General features: G+C 45.3%; 2 protein-coding genes across 7 annotated transcripts in view; one reads left to right on the top strand and one right to left on the bottom strand.

Moving 5' to 3' along the window:
- nav3 (neuron navigator 3) overlaps positions 1–20805 on the bottom strand; it is a 209790-nt gene that overhangs the window by 15349 nt on the left and 173636 nt on the right. For all 6 annotated transcript variants that reach the window (XM_084039402.1, XM_084039398.1, XM_084039399.1 and 3 more), the window contains 14 exons: positions 15204–15336; positions 12879–13191; positions 11640–12375; positions 10640–11065; positions 10000–10041; positions 7164–7321; positions 6693–6887; positions 6066–6118; positions 5478–5501; positions 4569–4592; positions 4323–4400; positions 2101–2184; positions 1115–1226; positions 250–374 (listed from right to left, as the gene is read on the bottom strand). In XM_084039402.1, coding sequence (XP_083895528.1) covers positions 250–374; positions 1115–1226; positions 2101–2184; positions 4323–4400; positions 4569–4592; positions 5478–5501; positions 6066–6118; positions 6693–6887; positions 7164–7321; positions 10000–10041; positions 10640–11065; positions 11640–12375; positions 12879–13191; positions 15204–15336 — 2503 coding nt within the window. The remainder of the gene's footprint in view (positions 1–249; positions 375–1114; positions 1227–2100; positions 2185–4322; positions 4401–4568; positions 4593–5477; positions 5502–6065; positions 6119–6692; positions 6888–7163; positions 7322–9999; positions 10042–10639; positions 11066–11639; positions 12376–12878; positions 13192–15203; positions 15337–20805) is intronic.
- LOC311032187 (uncharacterized protein) overlaps positions 1–20805 on the top strand; it is a gene marked incomplete at its 3' end in the record, with an annotated part of 228111 nt that overhangs the window by 104116 nt on the left and 103190 nt on the right. The window lies entirely within an intron of this gene.

Raw genomic sequence — 20805 nt, 5'->3', positions numbered from 1 at the left:
TAACCGCCGCTGAATAATTCATGTGTTTTGGAGTGTTAAACCGCCTCCGTGACAATGACTAGGAAACTCCATGTAAAAACACGTATACGTCTGCTGCTGGTTTGAGAGATGAATAACCTCCAGGTAGTGAGAAGCAGCTCAGCTCCCGAGTAGCAGAGTGAAATAGTTTGTTATTATATTTCATGTTCATGTGCAGGAGAGCAGTCAAGCAGGTCGTGGCTGAGGTTTCCTTCTGTGTTTTTGACGTACCCAGCTCTTCTTCTTCTTCTTCTTGTCCTCGGCGTCCTTGCCCAGACTGCCCATGCTGGAGTGACTGGCCGCGCTGTTGATGCTCGACATGCTCTCCGACGAGTGCTGCCGTCTGATCCGCAGGTCTGCAAAACCACGACCAAGACACTGATGGGTTTGAATGTCTAATGTCTTTTTTTTTGTGCAATAACTTAATCCACCAATTATGCAATAATGTAATGTAATTTAACTGCTAATTGCCGCTAATGTCATTTATCCACTGTACAAAAAACACAATGCCAGGTACAGTCCTATACATTTTATCTCTATTTATTTATATTTATCCTCCATACAGTTCTCTACACATATTCTTATCTCTACTTTACATATTTAGCTAAGAGTTTATTGTTTACTTTCTATGTTTATTTTGCTAAGTTTTGTAAGTTTCTGCTGGAATTCCAGTTTCCTTGCGGGAGTCATCCCAAAGGGATCAATACAGAGAAGTCGAAACATGTTAGCTTAGCATTAGCACTCAGTCTACAGTGAGTCCCTCAAGCATGAATGCTATGTGAAGCTCCACTAACACTATCCACCCAGCAGCTTGTGCAGTAAAACACATGGACCATAAATAGCATCAAACCCAGCCTTTCTATATCAGAACTTTAACTTTCAGCGTTGCTCGGCTTCACCAAGCAGCTGTGGAGAAGTTGGATTCTTCAAAAGGTCATTTCACAAAACTGATTACACAATATTCTGTGACTAATCGAGGTTTTCCACAAAAACTGACCTATGCAGCACAAACGCTCCGCTGATTAGGGGTTCAGTCGGGCTCAAAAATGCATCTGAAGTCTCCAAATAAACACCGTGATAGAAGAGTCTGGTTTACCTTTGTGCAGGTGGTCGGGACCGTTGAGCGCCACCTGGATGGCGGTCTGAGCGTCGGTGTTCTGGGTCTTCAGGCTCTCTATGGTCTCCCTCAACTCAACCAACTCGGTCTCCTGGAGAGAGAGAGAGAGAGAGAGAGAGTGAGTGAGATTAAAACAGGATGCACCAAAAAAAAGCTGTTCCTGTTTCGGCCAAATGCGACGCTTTCATCACCGGAAACTAAATCCTAAATGTGTCTTTTAGTGGAAACGAGAGACCAAAATGAAGAAGAGAGGAGTCTCCCAGAGGATTTGCACCGACCACCTTCAGCGCCACCTGCTTGGAGTAGAAATCAGCAGCACAGATAGAAGGAGTCGTTGCCGAGAAGCCACCGAGGGCTGCAGATAGGATTTCCACTTTAATTAAAAGTTGGACCGCTTTAACAAAGACATCCCAGCAGATCCCAGTCTGGTTTCATTTATAGAGGATTAAAACGCTGCCAGGCCGAGAACAGAGGGGAGGATTCATCGTTCGTGGTCCGGATATATCTCTGGGCATATTGCTGCTGTGTGATCCGTGTTACTGGAGCTCGTCTGCTGTCGCTCAGAAAGCCGACTTGTATGAAAATGAAGAAAAACCCGGGAGCAGATAAACGCTGGAGGATTTCTGCAGAATACGGTTTTAAATGGGCTTTAGGTTCATGGAATATACTGTACATCCCCCCGTCCAACACTGGGCACTTTACCTCCCTCTCAACTGATTTGTACTTTAACACCTTTGGTTAAGGTTGGCAGGAAAGTTAGAGACATTTTTAATCAGTAAAAACCTTCTGTGGACATAGAAACTTCACTAGAGACGTTTCAGTCGGGTCAGGAGCCGGAGCTGAAGATAAAACCTCCACATCCCGAGGTCCGCAGCCCGGCTCGGATCCTTTCTCCTCCCTGTAATCCCTCCCGGTCACGGAGGTCACGCACGCCATATTTCACATTCAGGACTAAGCCCTTGTACCTTTTGTTCGGCGGTCATGGTGAGGCTCTGCAGGCGGCAGGTCATGTTGCTCAGGCTCTTCTCGAAGGCCGCCACCAGGTGAGCCTGCAGACACACACACATAGGGTTCAGATAAATATACAGAGAAGTTAATGACGAGAGCTTTCAGGTGAGTTTTTGCTCGAGCCGAAGACGTTTCAACTTCACAGGAAGGACGGGGAGCTTGTTGGGAATAACGGATGTGAGCTCCGGAACATCAGGACGGATGTCGGATACATCACAGCGACACGTCGACGACCTCCCTGACCTCATCCCTCATCCAGAGATGCAGAAGTGACGCGCTGAACGGTGGCAAATGTTCCACGACGTCACGCCATCTGCCCTCCTGACCCCGCGGGTCCACGCACCAGATGTGTGTCTAAATATATAATAATATGCTTATGTCTGATGGTGAAGCCTTGTGTTCGAGGCTGTGTGTGTGTGTCCTTGTTTGTGTGTGTTCATCCTCCCGTCCTCAGCTAGACAGCGTGAGACACCTGTCAGGCCTGCTGGATCACAGAGAGGTGGGCAACGCGCCCAGACAGACCCCACACACACACACACACACACACACACACTCTCACACACACACACACACACACACACACACACACACACACACACTCAAGGACTTTCATTCTGAATTTAGCAGCATTTTGTTCCCAAACCCAGCGACTTTGCCGTCCTCACAGATATAAAGGATAGAAACTCAAACACAGCAGCGACTCGGCGCTGCCTCTTCCACTCTGCCTCGCCGGCTGAATCAGCAAAGGTCGCGACCTTTAGAAATGCCACCTGTTCCAACTCATCTCTCCGACTCCCGCATCTCGTTCCAACTCCACCTGCGAGCTCGACCGACTCGACACCCCTCCCCCCCTCCACCCCTCCACCCCTCCGCCGTGAAGGAGGCGCTGATCGAACTGCCCCGTGGATGAACCGTCTGTGCTGCTCCAGGGGCAGCTTGTTTTTCTGAAAGGATGAGGAGGAGTCACTGGTGCTAGTGCTGGTTCTCTGAACACCGCCGCATGGAGGGGAGGGGGTGATGGGAGGGAGGGGGAGGATGATGAGGGAGGAAGGAGACCGAGAGGTTCCTCTATGAACTCTTCAACCCAAAGCCAAAACGTCTCCTCCTCTCAGGCTGGAAGCTGCTGTCACATTCACTCCTCTTAATGCCTTTTTAACGGGATGTTGATTTTTCACTAATTCTGCTTCATTTTGATGAAATAAATACCAAAAAAAAAAAAAAACTCATTAAAACTCATATCCGACAGGACGGCGCTGCAGCAAATAGGTTTTTAATGACCGCGGGCGCCGATACACACCCGCCATATTTGATTTGAGATCCAAATTCAATTTCCTGCACAAAACAAACCCTGAGAATTATAATTATTGTTATAATAATAATGACAATTATGTATGCGGCGGCACGGCAAAGAGAGACGGAGACCATAATGAACTCAATCACGGGGGAATTCATCTCTCCGATGAAATGAAAATGCAGGTTGCCATGACGATATCATGGGTTTCATGATGACACGTCAAAGGTTGTGTTCCTCTGCAGGTGGAGAACACACCAGCTGACCAGCAGGTTTCTGGTCCAAACACCTGTATGTCTACATGCGCTGAGGCTCCGGCGGCGGCGGGTCTTGGCACTCAGCACAGTGAGCGGCTGGTTCTGGACCGTGGGGGTGGACAGGCCTCTGACAGCTCTGCAGGGTCACGCCCCCCCACCGGGAGGATAAGACGGGCTTAGAGCAGCAGCGAGTCGCTGCGCTGTCATGGAGGATGCAGCGCTACGACGCTCTTTTCTCTTTTAAATCCCTCTCTAACACCAGAGTGGGAGTTTGCATACGGCTCGGCTCGGTGGGGGTTCAGTGTAGAGCTTCACGACGGGGTCCGTCCATCCATCTGCATCCGAGCAGAGAGACGGGTCCCGGGTTGGAGGTCCCTGTCTCACCAACGCATTCACTCATCCTCATCTCCCTATTCTCTTCCACAGAGACCCGTCTATCTCTATCTGACTCTTCGGGAGCCAATCCTCCACAAGAAGACATCACACACACAAGCCTAAACACAGAGAATTAGTGGGCGTCTTCAAGATTTAAATTCCCTCCAGAGCGTCGATGAGGAAGCAGCCCTCCGATAGCAGGTTATCATGCAAATGAGCCGGCTGTCGTGTCTTCTGAAGTAAACAATAAACTCACGTTGGCCGACAGCTGAGACGTCAGGGTCGCCACCTTCTCCTGAGAGGCGTCCAGCTCCCGACGCAGCTTCCTGATTTGCTGCATGTGTGTGTGTGGGGAAGAAAAGCAAAGAGAGTAGAGTTTAACGTGGAGAACAGAGGAGGCGGCGAGGCGTTGAACGTGCAACTCCCGTGTTGATAAGGTGGATGTAAAAAACAGTGTGAAAGGTGATGGGGTCGAGTGTGAACACAAAGTGTGGGGGATTACCGTGGAGTTTTGGACTGTTTGGCCCTTGATTGAAAAGAGAAGAGTAAGAATTAACACTATGTACATGTGGCTGGAGGGAGAGAGAGGTTATCACAGGCCACAGCACCGGTCGTCACGGTAACAGATACAGGGACGTACTTCTGACCATCGCATTTACAAACACCTGATATTGTTACTTATACAATCAGATAGGTTCCAGATGTGTCAGCTGACCAAATGGACAAACACAAGGATTCGGTTTCTTTCACACAATCACAAACCAGAAGTTAATAAAAGACATATTTCCCTCTCAGTTTTTACATTTTAGGAGGATTTTAGATTCAGATACTGAGATTTACAGGTGCTGAACTCCACCCATCTGGCACCACAGCGCATTTTGTAAAATACGGTTTGATCCAAACTTGGAAGTTCAAGCTGAACAAATAAAACAGGAATCAAAAACAAACCACAGAGCTGGAAAATCAAATTAGAATAAAGTGAACAGGATGGTCAAACAGCAGCAGAGCCAGAAGGCAGGTGATGCATCGCAGGTGAGGAGCTAACTGCAGCACAGTATGGATGAGGAAGATGACATTAATATAAAGGATGCACTGATGCAGAAAGCAATGCAACATGGCGTCACTTTTCTCTGATTCATGTCCTTTTTGGCTCAAATTAATCATCAATGAGGCCAAATACATGCTTCCAACAGCACTTGTTTCTATTTTTTTTAGCTTACATAAATGTAATGTGCTTCAATTGACTCTGAATTGACTTTTTTTTGTCCCAGAACAAAAGAAAAGCAGGAAACTAAATGAGATAAACTGCTTTTTCCCTTCCTTTCAGCTGCTCTGAGGTGTTTAAGTAAAGGTTGGACTGCATGACTGTGAAGCAGGAAGAGCAGAGGAGCATGCAGGCAGACATCCTTACCTCTGAGTGGGCCTTCTCCTCCGTCTGTAAAGGAGGAAGCATACGCAATCAAAACAACAAAAAAACATCAAATTATCCTCTCTGGGAATCGTGTTCAATCAAGCTTTTAATTTCAAACTCAGAAGGCGGAAGGAAGGTGGGCGGGAATCGATTCTTCTCCCCCTTAAAACATGTGAACGCTGGAACGCTGCCTGCACTATTAGAAACCCGACACTCGTCCAGAGTCTCGCCTCGCCAAACGTTAACGGAGGAAACTTATCTTTCTCACTTCCACGGACACAGAAGGGATAGAAATACTGGAAGGAAGTGTGAGACGAAGGCTGAGATTCAACTTTAAAAAAGTTCTTAAACAATAAACAAGGCTGTGCAGCTTTAAACCTGCATGAACGGATTACTTTGGCCACAAGGGGGCGGCAAAACAAGCTGCAAATACAACGATGATACATTATCACCTTCTAAAGGATTCAAAGGAACATTAGCATCCAACTTCACTTCCCTTTAAAAAACGTTTAGTAAGCTATAAGCTCCACCCCGTAGTTTTAGATCTACAGCTGCACATCCAGGAAGAGAAGCTGATTGGCTACTCACCGCGGAGTACAGCGAAGACGTGCTGGACACCAGAGACAAGGAAGAGCCGTGGACTGTGAACACACAAGGAGAGTGTTAAAACCCCGCCGATGTTCTACCTTCACAGCTGACTCCATAGCAGTCGTTCACATGTATTAGTGAGCAGTTCTACTGAGCAGGCAGTGAAGAAACAGCTGCCACTTACATCACCCACATTTATGGCAGAACAAGGCGAGCCAGGTCAAACTCCTCATTTCTCATTAAATCTGCTTTAAAACCTTTGTTTTGCTGAATGTGGCCTTTAAATTATTTCCACTGGCGTCTTTTTATTCACACACATTATTATTATTATTATAAGCAATGGTACTAATAGTAATAATGATAATAATTATTATTAATTAATTAATTAATTGTTAATATGGAAGAAGGGTTACGGATTGGGGTGAGAGTAAATAAGTTATACTTCTTCTCACTCCTTTCCGAGCTGTAAAGAAAAAAAAAATTGTTGACTTAAATGTTGCTTAATGATTTTCATTGCTCTGCAGATATTGCTTGGAATGTCTAATTGTTTCACTGTTTTGATTTTTTTTATTTCTATTTTATGTCTTTACTTGTTCGGAACAAATAAACAAATACACATTCGCCCACCTTCGTCGGTGCTGTCCCTGAAGGAGCCGGACCGGCTGATGGCCCGGGGGCGGTCCTCCAGGGAGGTGGCGCTGCCACCCAGTGGGTGACCTTCCCCGTAGAGGTCAAAGGAGTCCTGGGCCGGGATGCTGTTGGAGCGGCTCATGCTGCTGCTGCCCGGTGGCAGGTTGTACTGGCTGATGTTAGTGGGGCTCACTGGGAGGAGGAGAGAAACACTACCTTTACTCATGTGTTAAACAGACGAGTGAGCAATCAGGCCGGAAAATAATAAAGTTGGAGTACTTTTCAAACGAAGATAAACAGCAATATTCTATATATAATGTGAATACTGCACATCTACACCAAGTCACGAATAAAAGGTCTGTGTTGGGCTGCAGGTCTGGACCAGCAGGTCTGGACCAGCAGGTCTGGACCAGCAGGTGAACAGACCACGAGAACAGATACTGGATGTTGACGGCTCTGATGGCTTACACAGGTTGGAGTAGTGATATTTCCCCGTGGAGGTGCAGGAGGCTCCAGGAGGAGACAGCGGGGACTGGCTCCCCGTGTCCTGGAGCCCCCCGGTGGAATGGGACCGGAGCCACTCCTTCCCGTCCTCGTGGGACGCCTGGCGGGAGGACGGAGGATACCTGTATGGAAACCACAGAGACTCAGTCGGCTGGAGGCGGGTTGGAAGTCTGACTCGTGATGAGAAAGAGAGCAGAGCTACAGTAATGGAAGCATGTGAGCAGATGGCAAAAAAAAGCATGCACACACACACACACACACACACACACACACACACACACACACACACACACACACACACACACTGAGGCTTAAAGCTGCCAAACACACTGGCGCTGCCGTTCATCTCTTCGCTCCCCAGCTCCAAAGTGGCTCAGCAACAGAAGGCCTCCTTATCGCAGGCGTGACAATCGGCCATATTTAATCCTCCGAGGATGATAATTGAGTTTTGCACTCATCCCCTTTCAGAGCCGTCTTCCTTCCAACGCCCCCATTACCACGCTTGTCACATCTGACCCCCCTCCTCCTCCCCCTCCAGCAGGGATTGGCTGGTGAAGAGTACAGCAGCAATCGTTGCTCACTGGTGTCGAAATGCAGCAGACTGGGACATCCAAAGGGTCACACTTATAAAATACTCATAAATATGGTTATTTGTATGAGTGAAGGGGCAATTAGCAGTCTGAGATCCTGGTGTGAGAACATCTAAAGATCAAGATTTAAAAAGCTGCCTGGTTTGGGATGTGTAATATGAGATCAGATGAGGCCTGCGTCATGGCGACCGTGTTCACCCAGATGATGAGAGTCGGATGAAGACGACAGAGAAAAGAAGCAGACATGCCAATGGACGCATTTATACCCAATATTTCACCTCGCTTAAATAAAGTTATCCATTACTTTAACTATTTAAACTGTTTATCCATTACTTTAACTATTTAAACTGTTTATCCATTACTTTAACTATTGAAACTGTTTATCCATTACTTTAACTATTTAAACTGTTTATCCATTACTTTAACTATTTAAACTGTTTATCCATTACTTTAACTATTTAAACTGTTTATCCATAACTTTAACTATTTAAACTGTTTATCCATTACTTTAACTAACTATTTAAACTGTTTATCCATTACTTTAACTAACTATTTAAACTGTTTATCCATTACTTTAACTATTTAAACTGTTTATCCATTACTTTAATAATTTAAACTGTTTATCCATTACTTTAACTATTTAAACTGTTTATCCATTACTTTAACTAACTATTTAGACTTTTTATCCATTCCATTAACTATTTAAAATGTTTATCCATTACTTTAACTATTTAAACTGTTTATCCATTACTTTAATAATTTAAACTGTTTATCCATTACTTTAACTATTTGAACTGTTTATCCATTACTTTAACTAACTTTTTAGACTTTTTATCCATTCCTTTAACTATTTAAACTGTTTATCCATGTCTTTAACTAACTATTTAAACTGTTTATCCATTCCTTTAACTATTTAAACTGTTTATCCATTACTTTAACTATTTAAACTGTTTATCCATTACTTTAACTATTTAAACTGTTTATCCATTACTTTAACTATTTAAACTGTGTATCCATTACTTTAACTATTTAAACTGTTTATCCATTACTTTAACTATTTAAACTGTATATCCATTACTTTAACTATTTAAACTGTTTATCCATTACTTTAACTATTTAAACTGTTTATCCATTACTTTAATAATTTAAACTGTTTATCCATTACTTTAACTATTTAAACTGTTTATCCATTACTTTAACTAACTATTTAAACTGTTTATTGATTACTTTAACTAACTTTTTAGACTGTTTATCCATTCCTTTAACTATTTAAACTGTTTATCCATTCCTTTAACTAACTATTTAAACTGTTTATCCATTCCTTTAACTAACTATTTAAACTGTCTATCCATTACATTAACTAACTAACTAACTATTTAAACTGTTTATCCATTACTTTAACTATTTAAACTGTTTATCCATTACTTTAACTATTTAAACTGTTTATCCATTACTTTAACTATTTAAACTGTTTATCCATTACTTTAACTAACTATTTAAACTGTTTATCCATTACTTTAACTATTTAAACTGTTTATCCATTACTTTAACTATTTAAACTGTGTATCCATTACATTAACTAACTATTTAAACTGTTTATCCATTACTTTAACTAACTATTTAAACTGTGTATCCATTACATTAACTAACTATTTAAACTGTTTATCCATTACTTTAACTAACTATTTAAACTGTTTATCCATTACTTTAACTAACTATTTATCTGTTTATCCATTATTTTAACTATTTAAGATATGTATCCATTACTTTAACTATTTAAACTGTTTATCCATTACTTTAACTATTTAAGATATGTATCCATTACTTTAACTATTTAAACTGTTTATCCATTACTTTAACTATTTAAACTGTGTATCCATTATTTTAACTAACTATTTAAACTTTTTATCCATTACTTTAACTATTTAAACTGTGTATCCATTACATTAACTAACTATTTAAACTGTGTATCCATTACTTTAACTAACTATTTAAACTTGTTATCCATTACTTTAACTATTTAAACTGTTTATCCATTACTTTAACTAACTATTTAGACTGTTTATCCATTACTTTAACTAACTATTAACACTGTTTATTTTTAAACACACACACACACACACACACACACACCATGGAGAGTACACCTGCTACCAGAATGACAGTATTTCCATGCACATGTAGAATAAAGAGGATGGGATGTGTTGTACCTCAGTCCCTTTTTGGGAAGCGTGTTTCTGTCAAGAGGCATGCTGTTAAAACACAAAAGGATGAGTGAATTAGATGAACACCAGAACACATTGGCTTTTTGTCACATTTGACCAACACACACACACCCACACACACACACACATATACACAAAGACGTACACTATGGAGAAAACAACACTACTAATGCATCACAGTACAACAAATATAAAACACAGGCCGATTTAAATATGAATCAATTGTTTCATTTTTGAGACATACAGCTAAACTAGTGGGGAAAAAAATCTATTATTCTTCGTTCTGTGATGAGTTGCATGCACAGAATCTGGACACAACACCTTGATAAAGACTTCTCATGGAGAACAAGCGTGGATTTGATGGTGGGACTTTTTCTAGCATGGCTTTGAACCCACAGTTAATCCTGCCTGGACGGTGATAAACACCTTTAATGATGATGCCAGACCCGGTGCAATAAACTAACTGTGGAGAAAGTTCACCTTTTAGACTCTTTAGAAAAAGCCAAAACCATGCCAGAAAAAGAAAGTTACTCCCTGTCCATCTCTCAGTGCAGACTCTCTTTGTCTCTGTTCTCAAATGAAACAATGAATACGACGGAGGCCGATCGTATTCCCCGCTACTCACCCCTCAGACAGGGTGGACTTGACACTGCCGGTCCGGGTGACCTTGGGCCCGTGGTGGCCCAGCGGCAGATCAATGGACTCAGAGCTGGTGTGCAGACTGGTCATGCTTTGGCAGCTCAGTGTGTCCTTGCTGCCGGCCGACGAGCTACAGGCAGGCCAGGGCCGAGCGTTGGAGGGCAGGGAGAGGCCAGAGGCCGGGCTGGAGGCCGGGGAGTCGGTGCACAGGTCTGGGGTTTTGCCGTACAGTGGGCTGCTGCCGCCGCTCAGGCCGCCAGCACTGCCCAGGCTCCCCGTGCCAGAGGAGGGCGAGTCCAGACTGGCCTGCCTGGCCAGCGTGCCGTGGGGGCTGCCCAGTATTGAGGGGCACTTGCCAGAGTCGGGCGTGCCCGGAGAGCTGGCCTTGCTGCTGGCTTTGGTGCCAAACAATCTGGGGGGAGGGGAGGAGAGGGGGGGTGCAGTGGTGAGCATCTGCAAGATCCAGACTGGAAAATCAATAATGGTGCTTTGAGAGAGCGGATTACATGGAGGTTATAATATAACTGCATCGGCGACACTAAACTAAACATTCCCACAACTTTTTCAACCCTGCAACTTTAAAAGAGCCTCATCTTTGAGGCCACAGAGGCCAGTCTGTCATTTACAATCACATAAAATATAAAGGTGACGAAAAAAAGAAGAAGCTGAAAGACATGCAGATGAAACGGCGGCGACTGGGGAACAATCTACGTAACGGAACCTGCTTTGAGTAACTTTACTACGACTTCAATGATCTGTTACGGGAGTCTGGGGAACGGAGTTCATCACGATGAATGAAAAACCCTTAAATTAGCAGAGTTAAGTACTAATCAAAGGACTGGGAGACTCATAACCAAGAGGCTGAAAAAGTTACAGCATGTGATGAAATGCCTGATTCACGTAGAAACACACGGCGAGGCACAAAGACAGAACAGGTGTGTGTGTGTGTGTGTGTGTGTGTGAGTGTGTGTGTGTGTGTGTCTGACCTGCGGAACGTGGGAGAAGCGATGTCGGGGTACTTGGAGCCTGGCTGCCGGAGGCCGGTCTGGCCGGTGGAGCTGGAGGTGGGGCTGGACTTTGGGGAGGTGGAGAGTCCCGCCGTGGCGTCCGGGTCCGACACCGCCACCTTCTCCTTGTCCGTCTGGTTGATGGTGATGGGACTGGAGCGGTCCGAGCCCGCCTTGGCGTCCCTGCGTTTGGCGCCCGCCTGCACCGCCGCCGCGCCGCCTCCGGCCGACTTGCCGCTGACGTTGGAGTCGATGCTGCTGGAGCTGGAGCGATGGCCGCAGCGGCCAGCCGCCACGCCACTGGAGGACTTGGCCGGTCTGGGCAGCGAGCGGTACTGCAGGGTCACTTTGGAGGCGCTGCAGCTGAGCAGGACGGCGTCATCGTCCTGCGGCTGTGAGCCGTCCAAGCTGGTTTTACGCACGCCGCCGATGCCCGCGCCTTTCCCGAGGGCGGCAGAGGATTTGGGCGCCTTGCCCAGCGTGGCTGAGCCGCTGGCGAGCGTGGCACCGCTGGAGGTGATTAGGGCGCCGCTGGGACCCGGGATCTTCTTGTATCCGAAGGAAGCGGTGGTGGGTGGGCGTCCGATGCCGGACGGAGGCTTCTTACCTTCGTCCCCGCTGCTCTTCCCGGCGTCGGACGGGGAACGCTGGATGGCAGCCGAGCTCTTGGACGGCGCCTTGCCCTTCTCCGAGGCCTTGGCATCATCGGTTTTACCTGTTTGCATAAAGACTTATTAGCATAAAACCCGGCTTGCTTTTATCACCTGTGCTGCCACGGAGCAGGAAAAGCCAAAACGTGTGGCCGACAGCCAGAAGCTTATTTTTATCTGAGCTCAGCTGCATCTAAAACCAACACTTATCTGCAACAAAGCTGCTGAAGATGCTGAGTGGACGGAACATTTAGGAGCTGCTGCACAGGGATCAGTGAAAACCTCAGTCTTCATCCCACAACATCATATTAGTTTACTGCATCATTATACAGTATATAGGGCTCCTACACCTCCTCCAAAGTCAAATTCAAGCACTTTCCAAGCACTTCAAGGTGCATGTCCATGCTTTTCCAGCACCTTCCAGATGTGGTAAACTCCATATTTGTATCAATCCAATGGTCAGTATCACATAATACACACATTTCAAGACCTTTAGTCTAAATCCAAGCACTTTGCAAACCTTGAAAACACCACACTGTTTTGCATATAGTGCTTTTCATGGACCTACCGGGTGTTTTGTGTGAAGCGGAGGTTCCCTTGGTCCTGGGTGGCGTGATGCCCACCTGGGCCGTCATGCCCCTCCTCCAGGAGCCCGTCTGGGACATCTGGGCCAGCGCGGCGGCCTTCTGCCCCGCGTCCTCGTACTGGCTCTGGGCTTGGGAGGAAGAGGAGGACGAGGAGGAAGGCTTCCAGCGGGAGGAGCCGCTGCCGGGGTCCATGCTCGCTTCCAGCTCCTCCTCCACCTTCTTCAGGTCCTCGGCTCCGGCCCAGCTGCTGCTCACCTCCTGCTCCGCATGCTTGGACCGGCTTCCTTTCTGGGACTGTGAAGATAACAAATAATGGATGTCGTTGTGTCCTTAAACACACCACGATGTAATGAAAACTACATTTAGTGTCTATAAATGATAGGAAATGGTGACCCTTTAAGAAGAGATATTTAAAGAAGAAAATGAGCTCTGGACAAACAGAGCCGTGGTGGGTGTTTGGAATCCTTTTTTGGACGCATGCAAACACACACACACACACACACACACACACACACACACACACACACAGCTACCTTGACAGATGGCCGGTCTCCCTAGCAACACCACAGACTCTTAAGAGCCCAGTCTGTTGAGTATTTCATGAGGGGCCAAAGATACTTTGGCAGAATGCAGCAAACGCCTGCGAGGAGTGAGCAGTGGCCTTCAGCTCACAGTTAATTCCCTCAGCTGTGATTTCAGAGCTCTCACACACACACACACACACACACACACACACACACACAGACACACACACACTGCTGAACCAGCAGCTATTTAGTCAGATCTGTCAGTTAAATGTCTTTTTGGCACAAAATGATTTAATGTTTCTATCCGTTTGGGTAACTTTCCCTGTCATGTTTTTGTGTTAAATCTACTCCGGTGATGTAGAATCGTACTTTCATAAACTTCAGAGACTCACAAGACAGTTAACAAAAAAAAGGATGGTTATAATCTGCCGAGATGTCCTGACGTTATTCCTTTGGCTGGGTCAGGCTGCAAACACACTCCCAACACTTCCCATAATGCAACTCACTAGCTTCATTAAACTCTCCCTGCAAGGAGGCCTGTTTCTTTACTATTCCACCTTAAAAAGAACTCTGACCCCGATGACATCATCAGAATTAGAGGCTGTATAGGACACAGTGGTGCTTTGAGCTAAATGGTAGCTATGGCAACATGCTCACAATGTCCAGCATGTGTAATATCTACCACAGGTGTTGTGCAGGTGTTATACAGGTGTTTTATAGGTGTTGAACACTGTTGTGCAGGTGTTGTTCAGGTATTGTACAGGTGTTGTACAGGTGTTGTACAGGTGTTGTGTAGGTGTTGTACAGGTGTTGTGTAGGTTTTGTACAGGTTTTATACAGGTGTTATACAGGTGTTGTACAGGTATTGTACAGGTGTTGTACAGGTGTTGTACAGGTGTTGTGTAGGTTTTGTACAGGTGTTGTACAGGTGTTGTGTAGGTGTTGTACAGGTGTTGTGTAGGTTTTGTACAGGTGTTGTGTAGGTTTTGTACAGGTGTTGTGTAGGTGTTGTACAGGTGTTGTACAGGTGTTGTGTAGGTTTTGTACAGGTGTTGTACAGGTGTTTTGTAGGTTTTGTACAGGTGTTGTACAGGTGTTTTGTAGGTTTTGTACAGGTGTTGTGTAGGTTTTGTACAGGTGTTGTACAGGTGTTGTGTAGGTGTTGTACAGGTGTTGTGTAGGTTTTGTACAGGTGTTGTGTAGGTTTTGTACAGGTGTTGTACAGGTGTTTTGTAGGTTTTGTACAGGTGTTGTACAGGTGTTTTGTAGGTTTTGTACAGGTGTTGTGTAGGTTTTGTACAGGTGTTGTACAGGTGTTTTGTAGGTTTTGTACAGGTGTTGTGTAGGTTTTGTACAGGTGTTGTACAGGTGTTGTGTAGGTGTTGTACAGGTGTTGTGTAGGTTTTGTACAGGTGTTGTACAGGTGTTGTGTAGGTTTTGTACAGGTGTTGTGTAGGTTTTGTACAGGTGTTGTACAGGTGTTGTGTAGGTTTTGTACAGGTGTTGTGTAGGTTTTGTACAGGTGTTGTACAGGTGTTGTGTAGGTGTTGTACAGGTGTTGTGTAGGTTTTGTACAGGTGTTGTGTAGGTTTTGTACAGGTGTTGTACAGGTGTTGTGTAGGTGTTGTACAGGTGTTGTGTAGGTTTTGTACAGGTGTTGTGTAGGTTTTGTACAGGTGTTGTGTAGGTTTTGTACAGGTGTTGTACAGGTGTTGTGTAGGTGTTGTACAGGTATTATACAGGTGTTGTACAGGTGTTGGGTCCTACACGTGCCCTTACCTGCGCTCCTCCTTTGCTTTTGCGGGCTGACGAGCTGACGGCGGAGTAGGCGGAGGGCGTGTTCAGATCGTCGGTGCTGATGTTGTCCAACGTGTCGCTGAGTCCGCTGCTCACCGAGCTGCTGTCATCCCAGCTGTGGAGGGGGGGGGGGGAGGGGCGGGGATGTGTTAGGTTCAGCAGGTTCTCTACTAACAAGCGTCAGCCATCTTCACCGTCTCTGTCTAATTAAAACTCCTAAATGTCACTGAAGGAACACAGAATGAAACTTAGAATCGATTAGTAATCGCCCCAATTTGTGTCTGCAAACAGCTGCACTCCTTTTTTAGCACCCCCATTGACTTATGGGTATTTGAGTTCTTTTTTGTGTGCAAAAGAACACACACACAGACAGCTCGCATACATCTCACAGATACCAGCACTGCATGCATATTGTACTTATTTTGAGTGACAAATCTGCTCCAAGTTTAATTTAAATCTAGATGGAATAATGAATGAGCCGCCACACACACACACACACACACACACACACACACACACACACACACACACACACACACACACACACAGATGACAATCGAAACTAACAAAACAACTGTTAACACAACGGCAGAGAACAAAGAGGCAACAATTTCCTTTAATAATAGATCATATATCCTTTTATCTGACGGATCTCAAACTCTTCTTACATTAGAAGTTATTTTTTTAGAATAAGAAAAAAAAAACAATTCCAGAAGCTAATTACACTTTTTATCAACCAGTCAATTCAGAGTCGGCATCTATAATTCATGGCAAGACGAGGATGGAAGCCGAAGGCGGGGTGAAAATGAGAGAATAATGAGTCATTCTTTAAAAAGGCTCACAGAAGGAGGGGGGTGGCGGCGTGTGCGGTGGCGGGGAAGATAATGGCGTTATAGATTTTCTAAAGTTTGTTCAGAAAATCTATTCCCACGAAAGTTGGGAACGCTTAAAAACGCCATTCATTAGCTGCATGATTTGTATTAAACGGGAGCGTTAATGGCCACGATAATAGAAAATGTAAATAAAAACATGAAACAATGTCGCTCTGAGGAACGTTAAGCAGCCTGTTGCCGTGGAGACGTATAGGAGCAGTTGCCCGTAATGACTGTGGAGCCGACACGTCGCAGCCCACCGGAGCATCGTGACATTGATTTGCTCGTTTGACAGCAGTATTTATCTCCACGGCCAAAGTATGATCAATTACTGCATAAAACCACTGCAGGCTTCGTATTAGGATGGAATATTATATATTATTATTATATTATATATGTGATGTGATGTTTTTATGCTTATTTTATTTTTAAAAATTTTATGTGAGCACTCTGAGATTCATTGAATGAAAAGTGCGATACAAATAAAATATTTTATCAATATTAATATTATTAATATTATTAACATGCAGGATTTTAGGGTGAAAAATAAAGAAAGTTTGGTTTGGGAAAAGAAGAAACCATGAAAAAGAAAACAGGCAACGTGCCTTTGTGTTATTGAACGTCATATCACGATTTCTTATTTTTCCATCCTTCACTTTTCATTTCCAGATTTCATTTCCTTTCAATTCAAAGCCATCATCTGCTCTCCGAGTCGAACGCTTCCATCACGGAGCAGCTTGTCAAAGGAAGAAAAATAAGTGACATCACACTGTCAGTCTGAGCTTTAACGCTGCGTTGACACATCTCCAGCTTCACTGCAGCTCCTCAGGAAGAAACCGGATGACAGGAATTAATGACGATGAAATATCCAAGTTTATGGGCAACAGTGTGTAAAATATATATGTATACACACACACAATATTGGTTCTGAGAGCATATGAGCATCACATTCTTGTACATGTGGAGAGCTCAAAGACACAGATGGTGTTTGAGAGTGCTGATTGCTCCTTGTGCCTAATCGCACACATCATTCCAGCTCCTTTAAAGTGAGAAACGCTCTTAATTCCCTCCAAAGTGAGACAAATTGGACTTGATAAGATGACGGCCAGCAGGAGGAAAGAGGACGGTTGGCGTGTGATGACAGATGGCTGAGAAGAAGCTCATTGACTTCCTGTTTCTTATCTAAACATTAGAAGAGTCCCCCCCCCCCCTCCAGGGTGGTCTCACTAATATAATATTGAACATCTTCTTTCTGGAGAATTAGGCTGAACTGTGGATGATATGACTGGCTTAATTAACATAATGAGTCACGGTGAACAGCTGAGAGTCGTCGTCACAAAGCAAAGATGCCCTTTAGCTCCAGTTCTTAAAGCAAATGTGTGTTAATTAGCAGAGTTAGTAGAATGGAACAGAGTCATACAAAATATATACTTCTTTAAGGATTATGACTTTCTGACAAAAGGTAAAAATAGATTTCATCCTAAGAAACGACCTTGAAGGTGGATTATAAACACGTTCTATCAGGGAACGCTGTCTAGGAGACGTTGCTTTAAAGCAAGGAGGAGATATAAGGAGAAGGCGGGGTCCAGTGAGGATCCATGGGTATTGATCGTGGTCCCCATAAGGAGACCTTTGTGGCCTATGTTGGTCTGAGTGGATGGGAAGTCGGGGACTTTGGAGGAGAGCCTCCGTGCTCCCTGTACAACTAAAATAAATGGCTCTGCTCCTCCCGGGAGGCTGACGGGTCTGAATATTTCATCCGGCCGACTCCCTGGATGAGCTGACGGGAACCGTGGACCAGCCAAGCTCCTCCCCCTCCTCAGACCTGCACGCTGTCACATGCACGGCCGAACTCCATAACCCTTCAGCACTGCGGCGGACTCTTTTTTGTGTCATAACTTCTTAAATTAACAATGAGCAACGACGTTCGGAGCCGTGGAGGACGCTGCTCCTTTTTCCTCTCCCGTTTTCATCAACGAGTCACAGCCTGCTCCTCAACATCCACCTGAAACCCGGCGTGTTCCCCCTGTGAGGGTTCTGCTCATTAGACGAGCACACGTCAGATTGGGATGCAACCTTTCCCCAGTTAGTGGAAAGCAGCGCTGCTTGTGTGACAGTTAGAACTATAAAAAGGAGCTGATTAGGGCGGAGCAGCTCACCTGCCAGGTGGAGGGCAGAGTGAGTTAAACAAGGCTTTCTGAGGCTTCATTTGCAGATGTGTGTCGCGGCGTTGGGCCGGCGAACTCGCTGCTGTGGCTCCTCTGGAGCGTGCAAACATCACCTCATGCAATATTCAAGACACTCGGTCTTGTTCCCGCAACGACACGGAGGACAGAGTGCTATTAGAGGCACGAACAAAGGGCAACACTGGTGATTAGCCTGCATCATGGAGATTAACGAGGTTTGGTGAGGGGGGGGGCTGATAAATATTTGGGAGGAGGAACGGCGTCCAAGTGAAGACGGGAGAAAGCATCACATACTCTGTGGACTTCTTACATAACGACACGGGAGGGGAGGAAACGCTCACATGTCAACGCGTCTGAAGACAACGGGAAACGATCTGCATCATCAATATCTTCAATTTTTATCTCCAGGTAAAAGAGTAAATTAATGAGTCATACTCGTTAAAACTCTGTGGATGAACAGGAAGAATATTGGCAACAAGATCAGAAAGTGAGGAAATACAGAGTTCCACCTGACAGCAATTAGAAGTAAAAAAGTCATATTTCCTCGTCCTTTTGAACGTTATTTCAACTCTTCCTCAAGACTGGAACAAAGAGAGGAGCTTCTCCGGCGGCTGGATTGACAGCTGACGGGAAGCTCAAAGAAGTGGGAGGTTTTAAATGAACAAATAAGCTTTAACACCAAACTACTTTTCTTCTTTTCCTCAAAAACCTTTTCATTAGCAATTCATATAATTCTGGCTCGAGTGAAGTAAGCACATTATATGAACCATAAACCCACATTTTAACACGTATAACACACATAAAAGCTGGTTCAATAGGATGTAAGTCTGTCTTAAAGTAATCAATGAGCTAAAGGCCTGAACTTTTAACGATGCGTCATTGTGTTTTTGGATGCTGCCTTCAGGTACCTCCGTGAATCCTACTGTACAGTAATCTGACTTAATGCTCCTGAGCTCTCGCCATTAAAACACTGAGAAGACACCCAAGACGTCCTGGCTCTCCTCCCCCCCGTCTCCTTGACGACGGGCTCACTTTCCCTCAAAGAGCCGGCCAATCAGAACAAACTGGACACAAACACACGGCAGCGCTACGAGGCATCGATCAGCTGTTGGACTCACCTCCCGTACTGAGCTGCGTTGCTTTGGTCCGCTTGGCCACCGCGCCGTCAGAATCCCACCTGACGGAGACGCCGGGAGCTGTGAGACGGCTGGCAGTCCGGAGAGACGGAGGAAGACTACCTCACTCCTCCACTCTCACCCTCAGCTGCTGATGCTGATGCTGCTGCTGCCTCCCCCCTCCTCCCTCCACGTCTCCCCTCCCCGACAGGATGGGCCTGTCAGCCCTCCGAGAGGCAATCAGACATGTCGTCAGCCAGCGGGCGACCGGGGGTTAATTAAAGTAGGATGACAAAGCAAAATCCAGCCAAAACCAAGGAGGAAGGAAGGAGCTCTGCTGGACGAGAGCCGAGAGTGACGAGGCGAACGGCGAACGCCTCTTGACTGGAAGTGATCTTATGCATAATGCGTGAGATGTCCTCGTGTCGGGACATTATTCATGAGTCTCTGAAGCTGTCATGGCGGGACAGCGAGAAGAAAAAGGCTGCTGGAGTTAGGGAGACCAGCATCGGTCTCACATCCAGCTGCCTTTAGGGTGTCTGTATTTGCTGAATCAGGTGTCAGAGGGCAGGAAAAGCACAAACCTCTTCCCACACATCACCAGCAGTGGATTCATGTGGATTCTCTGCTCCCGGATCACGGCAAACACCCAATTCTCCTCTCGAGTACAACCAGGCTGCATCTCCACGCTGATAAAACAAGGTGCGCCACAGGGAGAGAAAAGCGATGACATAATCGAGTGTGAAATCCAATTCAGCTCGGCACAACTGGATTAAAGAAAGGAGGAGAGCGACCTTGGAGGGTGCAGATGTGGCGGTTGCCAGGTAGTGACAGACGTCGAAGCTTCCTGCTGCAATGCAGTCACGACGACAACCAGATCTGGCAAGCGTGCAAACAAGTAGTCCACATGACCTCCGACCTCCTCCTTTAGTGAGATGGAAACCACTAAAGCAGGTTTGTAAATACTCTGTAGTGTGTGTGTTAGGTTCTTCACACAAGAGAAGCAATAATCTATTACTTTAAACTATCAGGATGCAAGCAGGAGATGAGCTTGATTAAACCATCAGATTTCAGTAATGGATTCATTTTTAAGCAAAAAATAGAAGAATCTGCTTCTTAAATGTGATTTTCTTTACCTGGTTCTGACTTTCCGATGACAGTAAATTAAAGATCTCTGGGTTTTGGACGAAGACAAGCGATCGTGGGTTCTGGGAAGAACCTTGCGTCATCTATTCTGGGACAATGCTTTTATTTTGTAGGACGGCGGCGTTCTGACTTTGACGGACAGCGACTGACATCTAAATAATCAAACATCTCTGAAGACAAACAAACAGGTTCTGGTGCTGCTTCCTCGATGTTCCTTAATTATACACGTTTAACAAGATTACATGTTCATAATCCACAACAGAGT

This window comes from Eutrigla gurnardus (assembly GCF_963514095.1).
Source record: "Eutrigla gurnardus genome assembly, chromosome: 21".
Taxonomy (NCBI): domain Eukaryota; kingdom Metazoa; phylum Chordata; class Actinopteri; order Perciformes; family Triglidae; genus Eutrigla; species Eutrigla gurnardus.
Note: the sequence above shows the minus strand (reverse complement) of the source record. Positions and strands in the feature narration are given on the sequence as shown.